This window comes from Heliangelus exortis, chromosome 2, assembly GCF_036169615.1.
Source record: "Heliangelus exortis chromosome 2, bHelExo1.hap1, whole genome shotgun sequence".
NCBI classification, from domain to species: domain Eukaryota; kingdom Metazoa; phylum Chordata; class Aves; order Apodiformes; family Trochilidae; genus Heliangelus; species Heliangelus exortis.
Window position 1 is genome coordinate 30,159,004 of NC_092423.1, and position 16,046 is coordinate 30,175,049.

At 43.2% G+C, this 16,046-nt stretch overlaps 1 protein-coding gene across 1 annotated transcript; it reads right to left on the minus strand.

The window, feature by feature from the left end:
• Nucleotides 1–493: 493 nt before the first annotated feature.
• Nucleotides 494–10,538, minus strand: GGCT (gamma-glutamylcyclotransferase). Its single transcript, XM_071735396.1, has 4 exons — nucleotides 10,326–10,538; nucleotides 6,764–6,909; nucleotides 3,907–4,042; nucleotides 494–1,930 (listed from the first exon to the last, which is right to left on the minus strand). Exons 1-4 carry the CDS (start codon nucleotides 10,476–10,478, stop codon nucleotides 1,781–1,783), a joined length of 585 nt encoding a protein of 194 aa, XP_071591497.1. The 5' UTR covers nucleotides 10,479–10,538; the 3' UTR covers nucleotides 494–1,780.
• Between the last annotated feature and the right edge of the window lie 5,508 nt (nucleotides 10,539–16,046).

Sequence of the window (16,046 nt, forward strand, 5' to 3'; positions counted from 1 at the left end):
TTCCCTCGGCTCTCGGGAGCTCCCATCCCACCCTTTTCCTCAAGAGGAGGCATCAGGTAGGTACCTGCTGGCAACCCCTTCCAAGGAGGCTGTCAAGACTATCATCTCCCATTTTCTTCTTGCAGCAATGGGTGAAAAACCTATTTAAAAGTTCAAAGGGCCCCAAGGAGCCCCGTGACGGTAAAGTGTCATATATTATTTACCACTCCATCAGGCTGTCGTTTGTTAGTGGAATAGAAGGACATCATTCTGGACTTGGACAAGAATTTCAGCTTTCATTCATGTAGAGAAGGATGCAGATAAAAAAAAAAAAAAAAAAGTATTCTCAACTATAAGCAGTGTACATGGGACTTCTTTAGAAGTGATGCTGATGAGCATGTTCGTGCTCACATCCATTCAGCTGCAAATAGGTGCATTGCCCCATTGCCAGCTTTTTGCTTACATAAGCAGAACTGATATTCTTTAAGTACACATTGAATGGACATAGGAGAGGTTTGGTAATCACCGTTTTATTTACTCAGTTTCATACTAGACAGGGCTAATAGGCTGCAGTCACAGTGCCCAGCTCTGGAAATGGATGTGTGGGCACCAGGACAGCACCTATAGCCTGTCAGAAGTTTACAAAAAAATTTTATAGAGAGAAGACAGGTATGTTGCTTCATCATTTGTCTACCTAAGCATTCACACAGTGACAGCAATCATCTCTTGCACCCCTCTGTTCATCAAGAGTCAAAAAATATACACCCTAGAGAAGACAGTTTTCTCGTTTGACATCTTCCAGGTAGACAAACTGTCCTTGTCTCCCACAGACTACCTAAAGGGGTTGCCAAGTACCATAAAGATAAGTATTCTAAATGATACATGAGCTTCCAGTGTTGCAAGAGATTGTCAAAGCTATGAGGCACAGTTTATTCAACTGGGGTTTAATAGACAAAAAACAAACACACTCGGACTTCACAGGAGACTTCCTGGTCTCATTGGACACAAGACCAGGGCCTAGATAAGCAACAAACGAGTTAAAAAGTTTGAAAAACCTTAGAATTATCTAAAATTAATTCTTTAAAATCTGTTGGCTATATCTAACTGGTTCACCTGTGACGATTACTGGACACAGAAAGGAGGAGGTCATTATGCTTTGAATGAGACCTTTTGCTAAATGTTGTCTTCAGGCCCTGGTTGCCTTTTGGTTTAAACACCTAAAAACATGGCAACAATTAAAAAAAATAGTATTACACTACCTTCTTTACCAACTACATAAACCAGAACTCCATAGCTTCAGATAGGTTGGGCTTTAATTCATTAAGAGAGGCAGTAGAAAAAAAAAGTTGAGTCTTGATTTAGAGTTTTGAGTCTACTTTGCACAGTAACAGATCTTTGAACTTCTTGGTAATTGTTTATACAATATTTAAAAACAAAGGGTCTGATCCTGCAGCCCTTTTTCATCAGAAGGCAACAGATACCAACACCCAGCAAGATGGTCTTCTTTTAAAAAAAGTATAAAAGAAGGGACATGAAGCACAAATTTGCGTGCAGCACTGCATGACAATTACAAAAAGGTAATTTCCAAATATGCAGAAAATTCATCATGTACTCAAGCTACACATGCAAAATGAAGAAATTACCAATGTCAGTATATCTTCAGACTGCAAATTATGTCTAATGGTTTACTGTAGATGCACAGCAAACTCATCTTCTCTTGATAAATAAAGAAACTGCTGATCAGCACGGTGAGCAGATGTATCTAAATCAAGGTGAACAGGCAAGCAAATGCAGAGGTATTCTATGCAGAACTTATTTTCTTTGCTTCAATAGCAGCTTCAATCTTCTCCATGATTGGCACTGGCCCTGCATAGTTATTAGTTTCAATAGCTTCTAATTTATTTCGATAGTCAGTTGGCAAGCCATTCTGTTTTGCACCCATGCAGATAACCTATAATCAAAAGAAGGGAAGAAAAAAAAGAAAAAGTGCCTTCATTAATAGTGTTAGGAAGGACAAAGCCCTCCAAACATTTACTCATACAAGAACAATCACTTAAGGTAAAAAGATAATTAATGCCAAATAATGCTATTTGTACCTTAAGATAGCCAAAGGCTTCTGAAGACCACCAAAGATGTTGATAGCATAATAAAGTTACTCTTAAAAGGTCTGTAACTACCAAGGCATACCTCCAAGATTCTGAAATGCTACTAATGTGCACAAGGCTGCACAATTAAGCTGCTATTCAGTTATTCCATTCTTTCTTCCAGGGAACTTCTTTTTTTTTTTTTTATGCCTTTAGCTAGCCTTGGAATCACTTCTGAGTGAGATACAGCACACAGCATACTGGTTATTTTTAAAACTAAGCAGTTCCAATCCAAAGCACAACAGTGAGTACCTAGACAAGTTATAGGAACAACAGAAACAGATGCTTAGCTTAGTGAAAAAGCACAGATTCCTTAGAATATGGTACTGCAGCTTTCCTTCTAAATACAAAATAAATTTGAGTAACAGAAAATAAGTCACAGCAAGAAGAAAAGAGAAGGCCTTAGAAGCCCAGGCTTGAAAGAGACACCAGTTCCCCTATGGAAATGAAGACAAATAAACACACAGATTTTAAAAGATTATAATATTGTAAATACTCTTTCATGCAACAACAGCCAGGAAATTCAAGGATGAGGTGTTCAGAAAGGATGAACTGTGCCACAGGAAGTACAAAAGCAGTAGATGGATGTAGATCACTGTGTGCAAATGCAGTCACCTGTACTAAATGTTTAGCCCTCCTGCCTGGTTAACTTAAATAAATAAAAACTGGGATGGGCAGAGAACAGAGAACTAATAATTGACTTTGACAACAGCTAAAATGAATGTTTAACTAGATAAAGTCGCCAGTATTGGAAGTCTGCTCTTACAGCATGCTAGTGAGAGCTGACACACAGCAGCAGACTGTGTACTAACTCCCTGAAAAACCCTAAAGATTAAAGATCTGTCTTGACAGGAAGCAGGTTGGCAGGGAATTGGTTTGTGAAGCAGAAGAGCCTGCTTTCTAAGCAAGCTTTCCCTTCAGAAGTCCTGCAGCAGCTGGCCTTAGCTATGCTCCTGGAAATTGATTCACAGGGAGCACTCTTGGGATTCAACAAGTTCAAGCCCTGTTTCTTTGCTCTCAGTAGGAAAAGTCAGCACGTTACAGGGATGTCTATCTGCAGCTGCCAATAACTGCACAACTCCAGACACGCAGTCATGCCACCTGAGGATAGGACTGCATCAGATCTCACAAGCTAAGCAAGTCAGGCCTGCTGTGTGACTGGATCATCTGCCTCTACAGAGAGCCAGTGTGTTGCAGAACAGTGGTGAAACACTTCTGCCTCACCAACCATCAAGTGGGAACCCTGTTGCAGTGCCCTGCAAAGTTGCTGGAAGTCCTGCGATATGCTGATGATGCATCTGGTAAAAGCAGGCAGGTGGACTCCTGTATTAAGTGATAGTAAGATATTTCATAAGACAACAGGGATAATCCGTGTCCTTGAGACTACAAGCCAGGTGCTGCTTTCTCCCCACAGAAGCTACCCTCTGTCCTTTTAGTGGAGTGCATTAATTTTTCCAGCAGAGAATCACTTGATATATGTAAACAACATCCTTCAGAAATCCCTGTTTCAGTGATAATGGATTCACAAGTTAAACAGAGGCTTCACATAAAAGGCATAACTAAACAAACAACAACAACAAAAAAAGATTTAGTGGGCCTTAAAGATCTAGCAGATTTCTGCAAACATCATTACACTATTACATTGCACAAGCATTAAGTTATACCTTTACATTGGAGTTACTCTTGCTTTCCATCCACCATAAATAAAGTATGTGTTAAACAGAAGTACTGCATTCTATATATTTCTGTTCATTCCCTCCAAAATTAGTGATGCAACACCTACCTTTTTATAGTGAGGAGAAGGGGGGCCACAGACATAGTCCTCCATCTGATAGCTTCGACAGGTCAGCACCTGTCCTGTTTGAGTGTGGACATTAACTTCTATGGGGACATAAATGCCAGCTTCAACACCCTCTTGCCTGTAAAGGACATATATTCCTTTCATGCCCAATAACTGATGCATCTTTTGCATAAACTGTGCAATTAAACATACATGCACTTCTTACAACAGAATTCAAGGCAGAACCCAATAAAAAACCCAACCCAATAAATAAAGCAGAACATATTCGGGTGCTTTTTGTGCAAACTTGTGCTTCATACCCAAAAATAGATTTCTAAAGAAGCAGTGGCATTCACTTTTGTCATTTCAGTTCTGTAAGAAAGATGACTAGTGGTTAACCTGCAAAGTTGGAGAAAGAATGCTCCTTGTGAATTAGTTACAGTGCAAGTCTGGTACTCTACATGAGAAACACAACCAAGATTATCAGGATAAATGAGCCAGGCACATATCTTGCATTACCTTCCGCTCAGATAACAAAACAATTCCAAAGTTTTATCTTGCCCATTGTGTAACATTTGAATAAGGGGAAACTCTTGCAATGCACATTCCAGTGAATCATCCAAGACACCCTTTACTTTGTGCAAGATATGTACCTCAAAGAGCTAGATCAGAGCAAAAAACATTTCTTTTTAAGAATTTATTAGCAAAATCATGCCCTCTTAGGAAACCGAAACCAAACTCAGAACCAAGGCTACTTGTTGTCTTTAACCATTAGCATTTAGCTACCACTAAAAGTCTGATGAAATAGCAAGAAGTAAATGGGAAGCTTAAGCAATACAAGTCAGACTTTATAGCCCAATTAGCTTTAGCTGTGCTTTAGAGATGAGTAATACGAGTTTTAATGCTGCTCACCAAAGTACCATCTTGACAACTTATCCTTCCTTCAAAGACCTAATACCATTTAAGACATGCATAATGCTGGCCATGTTCTGCAAGTGCTTTTTTTTTTTTCTCTTGATACATGGAATTTTCATAATATAACTTGGTTGAGCACTTACAAATGAAACTGCTTACTCACAGCCAAAGATTCTCAAGTTCTTCAGCAGTTACACACATAAGCTCTTTCAAGTTGATCAGGAGCAATTCTTGGAAGAACACTATCAACCCCAGCATTATAAAAGCCAAGGACACATCCTCTTTCCTTCCATTTCCAGTCCACCTTCCTGGCATCAAGGACGCAGCTGGGAAAATGCAATATTTAACTAGTGTCTTTCCTGGAGTTTTTGGTGACCACATAGAACTCAAACCTCTAGCATATTAGCCAGCATTAAATTTATCCCCTGTCAAACAAATGCCAGGGATCTGCAATTCTATAGTAAGTAGACAACACCTGTAGCAGTTAAAATTAAAAATGCTGTCCCCATAGGGGGAAACACAGTGTTACTATCAAAGCAGATGCTGCCAGACAGCATCTCTACACTTCTGATGTTTATGCTTTAGAAAAGTATGGTTTTGTTTAGAAAAGAAGGTTTTGGTAAAGGCCAGCAAAAAGGAGGTAAGTGCTATTTTAAAAAAAGAAGTGGGAACTGAGGAGAAAATAAAGCAGGGACATGTGCAGCTCTCCCCAGCCAGAAGTGTTACCAGCTAGATGCTCTCCTGCTTGGGACTGAAACTCCCAACCAGGACTCGAGGGTGCTGAGAGTGCCCATTCCCATGATGTGCTGACAGAATTTGGCCAACAGTTCCTGTAGTACTTCAGCTTTGCTGCAGGCAAATGAAAAGCAAGTTGGAACTTCAAGTTTCGTGGCCAAGGTTATGAGGACATGTCTACAGAGCACAGTGCAGCCATAACCAAAATTCCAGTAGTACCAGAGGCAGGAGAATTATACTAATGTAATGCTTTCAATGTGTCTAGTATGGCCTGCTTCCTTAGCCTCACTAGCCCAGGTTTCTACTGGAATTGATTGACAGTGATGAACTGCTCCAAAGAAACAATCCCTGTGTACCAGAAGCACCATGCAGGCACATTCTGAAAGCTGCAATAAGCACATAACACCAGCCACAGTCTGAAATATGAGGTTCTATGTCCTGCCTTGGACCCTGCAGAAAGCTATGCTACTCCTTGGTTTGTTTACTCAGGTGGTCCTCCAGACTTCAGGCTGGAGGTAAAGGTCTGGAATGCCTTGCTCAGGTTGCCTTAAACTTGTCTTAATTATCAGGCACAGGCAGAACACACACATGTATTTTAACAATGCAGGCAGCCTCTCCCACTCAAAAGGAGAAGCAAAGCCACCCCAGCTCCCTACTTGGATCCACCTCAATCTTGCAAAAGTTTGAATCCTTAGAAGAGAAGGCACACAAAATAACCTCTGCAAAAGCTCCATTTGCTTGTATTAAAGATCTCCTTCTCTTCTACAAAGTCTTGTCCTCATCTTTTCCATTTCCACTACAACTGGAATCTACAGATATATAGAGACAAATTGATGTGGCAAAGGAAACTCTCCCTAAAGCAATAGGAATTGTGTTGCAGGACAAATACAGAGTTTAGCCTAGTTTCATGAACAGGACTTTGTGAGGGCAGTGGTTTAAAAAAAGGAAAATGACCAATGCAGCAGGTCTAAATCAAGGTCCACATCTTTTTAAAATACCTCTAAATAGCTTTAGCTTGAAAACAAAACCATTTTAATCACAAAAATGTTTGATGTCAATACATGTAGTGTGCCATGAAATTCACATATTAAAATTCACAGCATCTAAATTCCAACATAAAAGCTTCCACAAAGATTTTTATCAAAAATTGACTACTATTTTTCAATTGCTCTCTAAAATAGTAGAAGACAGCAAAAGTTATGTCACCTACTTATCCAGTGAACTTAAATTGCTAGTGCTCATTTTCCACACAATTCCCCATACTTCGTCGCCAGGGCTCTGAGCAATGGTAGCTGTACCTCCATGCCAGACAGAATTTGTCTTGCCTTGATGGTGCCCAAACTCGAGCTTAAAATCCTGCAAATTAAACCAATGAAGAGAATTAATTTCCATTTAAGAGCTGTTGGCTATTCTTGACATAAAAAGGGCAGCTAAAGCAAAGTCTTCAAGTAGTCAGTATAGTCATAAAAAGGAGGAACAGACAGGTGGGATCTGATCCAGCTTCCACCTTAGGAGGGGCTGAAGTCAGTCTTTTCCACCACTCCATGAGAAACAGCAGCCTTGGGACAAAGGGAATAAAGGTCCAGCAGAGAGCACTACTGGTAAACCTTGGTTTGTGGAGACCTGGATCAACATCCAAACACCTCAGCAGCCTACCCTAAATGTCAGCTAACACTTTCTAGTGGTGAGAGAACAGCAAGGATAACCTTTTTTCAAGAGTAGCACACATGCCCAGATCTGCAGTGAACACAGGAGTGCTGGAAAAATGTCAGCTTGACTTTCACCTGAGCTGGCAGTGACAGGATTGCTGATGTACTTCCCTTTGGACAATCTGAAGGGCTCTTTGCTCAGATGCACTATGAAGGAGGGAAATTAATACTGCCTTTTTCTTGTTCCTCAAAAGATATGGCTGCCTGCTGCTCACTCCTTTACAGGTTTTGGTGCTGTTCTAAAACATAAATGCTACCATGCAAGGCCCAGGAAAATACTAAGGGTAAAGAAGCCTAGAAGATGGTGAGCTTTGAGTCTTGTCCTCATGCACTAATAAAACTGCCCAATTACAACATACCATCCTCTGTATTTTTCAGTGTTCTGTGCCACCTCAGCATTCAAATAGTATTTTAAAGTCAAGGTGAATGACTCCTTGTATGAGCTTATCCAGGTTCCACAAGTTGAAACACTCTTAAAACTAAAATATTTTTATTCTAAGTAATATAAAATTATTTTATAGGCAAAAGAGAATAATAGGTTCTTGCATTTTTCCAGAGTAATTTTCTATCTGACTCTACACACTCAGTTTTCTCTCCTACTTGTCAGCCAATTTGTGGATCTTTCCCTGGCACAGCTTTAGGGAAGACTACCTGCTTAACCACAACAAAATGTGGCAAAGGTAAGAAAGTATAAAAGACAGTAATAAAAAAACCCCAAACAATCCAAGCCTATAAAATCCCACAGCTTTGCTTATTTTTCATGAGTACCTTCTATAAGCTGTAATTTTTATTTGAAATATATGTTTGGTACATATCAATATTCACTTTCTGATACGCATTACCTTGTAATTTGTCCTAGTAGATATTGGAAAAAGTTGCCAAAAACTGATCACTTGGAGGCTTACACACAGATAGACAGCACTGATCAGAACACTGATCTAAATTTTTCTCTGTGTGTGTGTATGCAAGAGATAATCATCAGCCTGGCAAAGCCATACTGTTTATTCCATCAATAGAATAATCTTCCTTCTTTATAAAATGTCCCCCATTAAACTAATTTCACTAGAAAAAAGTTCACTTAGACACATTAGTCATCAACCATCCAACAAACTGCTGCACATTGGCTTTGTGATGTTTGGGTCACGGGATTACTGTGTGAGGAAGACTCTGGACTAGACTCTGCAGTCAAGCCTGACCAATTTGCACACAGGTCCAGTCGAGTCACAGGCTGAAGCTACAGATGTGGACAAGTGCTTGCAGGGCAGCCACATGGAAATATTCCTGTACACTTACAGGAGTCCAGTAATAACAAAAAAGTGCCTGTTTTTATTTTATCCACAGAATGACAGAATGGTTTGGGTTGAAAGGGACCTTAAAGATCATCTAGTCCCAGTCCCCTGCCATAGGCCTCCAGTTATATTTTCTTGGACCTAACCTGCACTGAATACCTGCAAGAAGGTACAGACCATCAGGTACCACTCAAGAGGGTCAACAGAGATGATGTAGAATTAGCAAGGTTAGCTCTGGTTCTGGAAGCAGGAAACCCAACCTTGCACCACGTGGGCAGCTGCAGGAGGCACTGGAAGGCAGAGGGGAAAAAAAGACATGAGATACCTTCTCTGGTCAAGTGCTTGGTCTTTGGCCCTTTTTCCAGGTATCAGTGTAACACCTTTCTTGTGCTTGTTACACATCCCATTTCTGGGAGCTTTTGGTTGAAGATTAACAAAGTGTTAAAAAAAGAAAAATGGGGAAGCAAACTCAATATCCCAGTCTAGCACCTGAAGTACTCTTGTCCACAGGCTGTTTTCATGTTGGTTTTTTTTTTTTTTTAAGCCAACTATCCATACAGCAACTAGCAGAAATCAGCTCCAGCCTCTGTGCGCTCCAGTGATTTTCCAGCCTGATGGAATGTGGTGAAACCACCCAGTGTTAGCAGGGAGCACAGCAGCAGGGCACAGGCAGGCTAGGAAAGGTTGCTTCTGACTGCTAGCTCTGGAACAGCTGACCTGCAGCATGGCAAGAGATGCTCACTGGGTAACCCGAATTATCTATCTGGAACCCAGGAGGGCTGAAGTGCTGGGCTTTCTTTTAATCAACGAGAAGTGCACAACACGACTGCTTTCCTCCTCACCTCCAAGGTCTGAACCAGCAAGGTGATGGGCTCCTGGAATGTTTAGCTCCACAGTGGTAATCCTAAACCCCTCACACTTTACCAGGACAGGCCTCAGTTGACAGGTGGTTAGTCCCATGAGACACCAAGTATCTGACTATAGACAGTTTATTAATTAAGAGTCTTTGGAACTCCTTCCTATGCTCTAACGTAGATCATTTCCTGCCAGTTACCCCAAGAGAACCTTCAAGTCAGACTTAAGTGGTACTAATCAATGTTTTCCTCCTCCAAGGATCCTTATGCAGCTTAATGACCACGAACTGGGGTTTCTAAGCCTACATTACAGCCACACTGATAAATTAGCATTTAATAACCTCAGGCAGGAGGAGAACTGCCAGGGCTAAGGAAGGTGCCCAAAGCAGTGCTGGGTGAACTCCTGCATCCCACCTGACACAGAGAGGGCCCCTCACTTGTAACCAGCGTGGCTGGGGGGGGGGAGGGAGGAGGGGAAAGAAATGTTCTGATTTGTTCATCGACACAGAATCCTTTTCGAACTGCCAGAAACTTGTCCCATAAACCCAACGGCACCTGCTCCTTACCCGCTATCTACTTTTTCACATTCGTAACGCCTTACGCCGGGGGGGCGTGTGGGGGTGGGTCTTGGTTACCGCCAGTAAGATAACACCCACACAAGCACTCTCTGTGCCGAGGGTACGTCCGGGGTGCCAGCAGCCCCTGCCACCCTGGCGCACACCGCCACCTCACAGGTGATGGGTCACCCCACCCCAACCCCCCGCCTGAACCACGCTGCAGCCTCCCCCGTTACTCTCGGGACGGACGGGCCACCACACAACCCCGGGCAGCAGAACGGAGCCCAGAGGCGGCTCACGCCGGGGCAGGAGTGGCTTCCAGGGGCCCCGCTTCGCTTCGCTTCTCTCCCCTTCCGCACGCACCTGCAAGCGCGCCAGGGCGCACAGCACCGCCGAGGGGTTGCTCAGCAGCAGCCGCTCCCGCAGCAGGTTGCTGCCGTACGCGTAGTACAGGAACCAGCTGCTGTCGCTGCTATTGCCGCCGCTACCCGGCTCCGTCCCGCCGCCCGGCTCCATCGGTTCGCACCCGGCCCGACCTGACCCAGCACGGCCCCTTTAAGGCCCTGCCCCTCCCCTCTGTCTCCCCCTCCCCCGCCTCCCCGCCAGGCGGCAGCTGCCTGGGCGGGGCCTCCGTGTCCCCCTATCGCGACTTCATACGTCATGCAGCGGTGCTGTGACGTAGTGGCGGTGCAGGGGTGACGCGTTGGGCGGGCGTAATGAGGGAGGGGTGCATCTGGGGTGTATAGGCGGGTGGGAACGGGAGCGGTGGGCGCAGGGAGGGGTTGGAGCAGAGCCCACTCCAGATGGGTAGATGGGGAAAGGATCGGGAGACCCGTGGTTAAAATGAGAACAGATTTAATAAAGTAATAAAGATGAACCTAATATTAACGCCACTGCAGTAAGAATAATGAACTAATGAGAACCCCGCTGCTAATATAAGACACGAAGTCACACTCGGCTCCAGGGATCGTGAGCTGTGTCCTCAGGGGACGCAGGGAATGCCGTGTGCCAACACTGTGAGCAGCGCAGCTCCAGCAAGAATGCGAAGGTCTCAGCAAGAGGAGGAGGAGCCCTCAGGCATGGGATGCTCAAGCAGACAGGACCTACTTAGGAAGGCAGCCATGGTAGAAGCCCCAAAACATCTCTTCAAACTTGCCGTGAGGGTAATGTTTATGGCATGGAATACTTTGGCCATCCTGGGCTTCACCCCTCCTGGCCCACTGCACCTGCATGGTTCAAAACAGACCTTGACCTTGGTCACTACAGAAACCTGCACACCACAGCATCTTACCTCCTTCTCGCAAGATTGGACTCTGCAGCCTCTCTCTAAATGGCAGTTTCTCTGAACGTAAAAGTTACTCTAGAATTCTGTCCTAGCAAAACCAGGACAACACTTCAGTGCATCAGCTGCTCCCGATAGAAATGAACCCTCTGAGGGGAGAGCACACGGCTCCTTGTACCAAAATGAGGAGCGTTGGAGTCCCACTGCTAAACTCAAGCTGATGCATTTCACTCACAAGCCTCCTGGCTTCATCTGAGAGAGACATAAACAGTGCCAGATTTTAGGTATATTCCATGAGAAATAAAACAGTGCCATTTGTCCCAGCCGGGAGCTTTCAGAGCAGCATAAGCTGGAAATATATAGGGCTAAAAGGCATGAAGGTGTGGGCAGGCAGAACTGCAGGCCCACGGAGGCAATTCCTCTCTTTCCCTGACATTAGAGATGCTTGAAAGGGACAGGAGGAGGCCTTATCACTGACTATCCCTAAGGCTGTTGAGGCATTATGCACATATCTATACATGTAATACAAAATAACCCAGAAGGCTGTGATTAACAATAGAATAACGTTGATGAGGCACCATTCATTACTGCTGCTACAGAAGCCCTCAGCACATCAGTTCCCTGAGCGGAGGCAGCTGGTGCCTGGCCCCTGGGCACATCCTCACCCATGCAATATGGAGGGGAAAGCAGCAAGCAGGAGAGGTGAAGCATCTCCTTCATTTAATGATGTGTGCAGCACTCCATTTGAATCCCTGCTCTTGTTTTCCCGACACAAGTGTGGGCAGACTCAGATTTCATGCCATTTTTTTCTCAACATCCAGAGTTTCAACAACAGTTCAGATTATTTGCCTTCCAGAAAACACATATATTTTGAACAAGGAGAAACCCCTAGACCTCATGCTATTCAAATTGAGAATTAAGTGTTACAAATTCATATGATTGGCAAATGAGGAGACTGCACTCCTGATCTGATAGCTGGGTTTCTGCACGTGAAATCCTTCATTAGCAAAACTGCAGTCAAATGTACAGGACAAGAATTAATTTAAAACACTGCCACATGCAATTCTAAATATTTAATCAGTCAAAAGGCATTTTCAAATTAAAATGGCTCAAGATTTTAATTCTTTTGTGCCAAGCCTGTCCTATGACCACGGAACAGTCGTCACTGTTTCCAGGAACGTGATTTTGGTGTGTGTGGTGTAATTTGATTTTACCTATTCTAGATATGGCATAATGCCAATTCAAATGTTATTGAAGTAAAACCTAGATTGATGGTGTTTAGATTAAGTTTTAATTGAATTGAGTCAATCAATTTGTACTTCTGAAGCCCATCTCTTCCCCAGCATGGCCCGCAGCCACTTGGAAACAGCACACCGAGCCTCTCAACTATTCATGAGGGTGATAGATGTGTGAGCTGGATTGGAAGGGTCAACATTGATGGTAAGGGTCAGTGTCACAGAAAGCTTTGGTTTTAAACTATCTGGAAAATACAAACCTCTGCTCACAACAGCTTTTATTAAGACTTTTGAAAAATTAAAGCCTTTGTTTAAAATATAACTGATGGAGCACCCAAACGTGCACAGTGTGCTACAAGCCAGTGGACAGTCAGATGGCCAATATCTACTGAAGAGCACAGAGCAGCTCATAGAAATGAGGTCTCCTGAGTATGCAGAAAGCACAAATCATACTTTAAAGAGGGAATGTTAACCCTGAAAACTACAGTTAGAAAAAAACTAGGTGTGCATTGCTAATCCAAAGATGCAAAGTCCAGCATTTATGCCCATTAGGAGTCAACCCCTTCACTGCCTGTAGCTTCTCACCATAGCACCATGAGGTGGCAGAGCTTAGAATGCTCTTTGTTTTCATACTCTCAGGCTTGAGATAGAAGAAAGATACTTCTCCTGTGAGCCAGAAAAGGGCTAGAAAGCTCCATCTGAAGCATGCTGCAGGGATGGCCCTCGGAGGAACCTGAGCATGGGTCTCCCTGGTGCCCTTGTTGCAGTGTGGTCAGTCTGAGGCAGCACGGGAGGGAAGCCATTCTCATCTGGAGGGTCTGGAGCTTTTCAAGTCTTTTGAAAATCTTTTTCAAGGCTTTTCAAGTCTTTCTGCTGATGTGCAAACCAAACCATGGCCAAATGGCAGCAGGTTCTCAGAGAAATACTTGAGCACTGTGGGCAGATCTTGCTTTGAAACCAGGTTTCCAGTTGCAAAAAGAGAGCATAGGCTGGGAGGACCTTTCCTGTAGCAGTTTAAGTAGAAATCTGTGGGGTTTTGCTGAAATTACTAGTTTTCACACTTCTGCTGGTTCATGACCTTTTCAGGTGTCAGTTAACTCTCCTGGAGAGGAGGGTGTTAAATGAAAACCCTGTTTTTCTAGAAGTTAAATTAGTTCTGGAGTTTCAGGTTATCTCCAGAGCAGCTGACACGAGACCTGTGTTAACCTGTTTGAAGCCCCACACAAATTGGAGGCATTGTTTCCCCTTGGATGTGACTACAAAACCTGTGCAGAGTAAGCAGTCAGGAATACACCTTCTATTTGGGAGCTTCCCAAACATGGGAGAAAGCTCTCGATATCCACAGCCATCTGTGCATTGTTTGTTGAGGTGGTCAACAGGGTTATTTATGTAAAGAAAGCAGGAATTTGTTTCCATCAGGTTTTTACCCCTAGAGGCAATATTTTCCTGAGCACATCCTACTCAGGTTTTCAGGTGGGAAAAAAAGGAAATTATGAAAAGTTTAGGAATTAGGAAAAAAATAAGATACAGTGGGATAAGCTAACCCTGCTGAAATACCTGCCAGTCACTCAGTGTGCCTCCCCATCACTCCATCTCTGCCCCATTGCTGTCACAGCGTGAGCTTTAATTAATACTTTATAAAAAAAAAAAAAAAAAAAAAAAAAAGAGAGAGAGAGAACCTGGAGGAATAATAAGGGTAGTTGATGCAAATTAATTGTGTCTGCAGTCCTCCTCACAGCTTTTCTCTCCTCCCTGAGGAGCCCTCGTGCGATGTGCTCTGCAATTAGTATTTCACTTAAATGATACCTTTTTTTGCTGCAAGATGGTTACAGCTGGTGGTAGCTTCTTAATACAGTGTGCCAGGCCTGGGGGTCTGCAGAGGTTTCATACTCATGCAAATGAATGCAAATGATTTTACAATGTCTCATGGTGTTACAGTGCTTGTTCCTTCCCTACAAAACATGGACCAGGATGTCCTGCAGAAACCCAGCATCTTTACCTGCCCTGCCTGACAGAAAACCCACCAGCCCAAAGGGCTCGTAACCTCATTAACCTGAGTAATATCATCCATTGTTCATTTTGCAGTTCTGTTTTTGCATGTTTCTGCAAATAGCATGTGCAGTCATTCAGGAGACATAAGCTATTAAAGTGGCTGTGCCTGTGCATGTAAACACCTGCCTTTTTTTTTGGCTGTGGCGTGTGCCAAAGCGAGTTTTGAGCCCTTCCTTGAGGCAGCCCTGAGCTCTCCCTGGTTGCTGCTCACTCAGCAAGGTCCTGAGATGTCACTGCCTGGTGTGTGCTGTTTGGAGTGGAGGCAGTGGCACAGAAAAAGGAGAGCCATGTGAATCCCTCATCCAGACCAGGTAGTGGAAAGAGGAGGATGTGTATCTGTGTCTTGTTTTCGTTTGTACCTCCTGAAGCCCAGGTCTGTACAGGCAGACTGTGACAAACTTCTTTCTTCCTGAGCTCCTTCTAACTTTTGGAGGGGCAAAATGTATGGGATGTATTAAAAAAAAAAAAAAAAAAAAAAAAATTAGAAAAATTACATGCATGAAATCTGGTGACATGAAAAGTGGGATGAAATTTTTGCAAACGGGTCCAGGTGCATGCAGTCCCAGCATTCAGCTGGCTTTTTCACTTTGGCTTGGGAGGAAATCTGCACTGCTGGCAGACCTATAGGTACTTGTAGGTATGATTTCAGCAACTAGTTTGAACATCTTTCCAGATATTACATCAGTTTTCAAAGAAAGAATGCTGGGTTGTACTGCACACGCTGTACCTGCGACCCATTTTTTATTACTCTTGTATAGGAGCTTACAATTCATCTTTGTAAAAGTAACTTCAAAATCTGGATTCTTTCTAGTGACCTAGTGTTTTATTTCTCTCACAGTAAAGCTCACAACAATTCGGTAGTGATACAAAGTGAACAGTTACAGGACATTTTGTCAAAAGAGGTTCCCTTGTTACTGAAATCTCTTAGTTTTCTCTGCCAAGAGAGTTTTCTCAGTGTGACATTTCTGAGGTCTCTTGTCACGGGGTTCATTGGCATCTTCCACCACGGAAGCAATTGACCCTTTCAGAGGACCAGTTTGCATTCCTCTGGTGGAGACTTGTGTCTCACCAAATACCAAGCAGGTTGTCTCTCCAGGCTGTCAAGTGCTTGATTTTTTACCCTTGAATGTTATGATTATTGACTGTAGGCTGGAGATGAAAGGGATGTATCCTGCTGTCCTTAGGCAGCTCTGCTAATTGGTGTCCATTCACAATTTATTTCTGATTTTTTATGGTATTTAATATTCATGCTTACTTACAGTTTAATGTTAATTTGCTTTCTCCCTATCCTTTTACCTTCTATAGACTGAGAACACTCTTGTTTTCTTCCTACTTCTGTTCTCTTTCAGCACAGGAAAACCACCTAACAAATTCAGTCCTGGATGGTATTTTCCAGTCCTGTGTTGATCCTATCCCTTTACATTTGAACCCTGCAGTGTATTTCACACAATGTAGGTTGGTATTTCTTCTTTTGCACTGCTGTGTCTGTAACCATTTCTGTGCTGCTAACCCTCA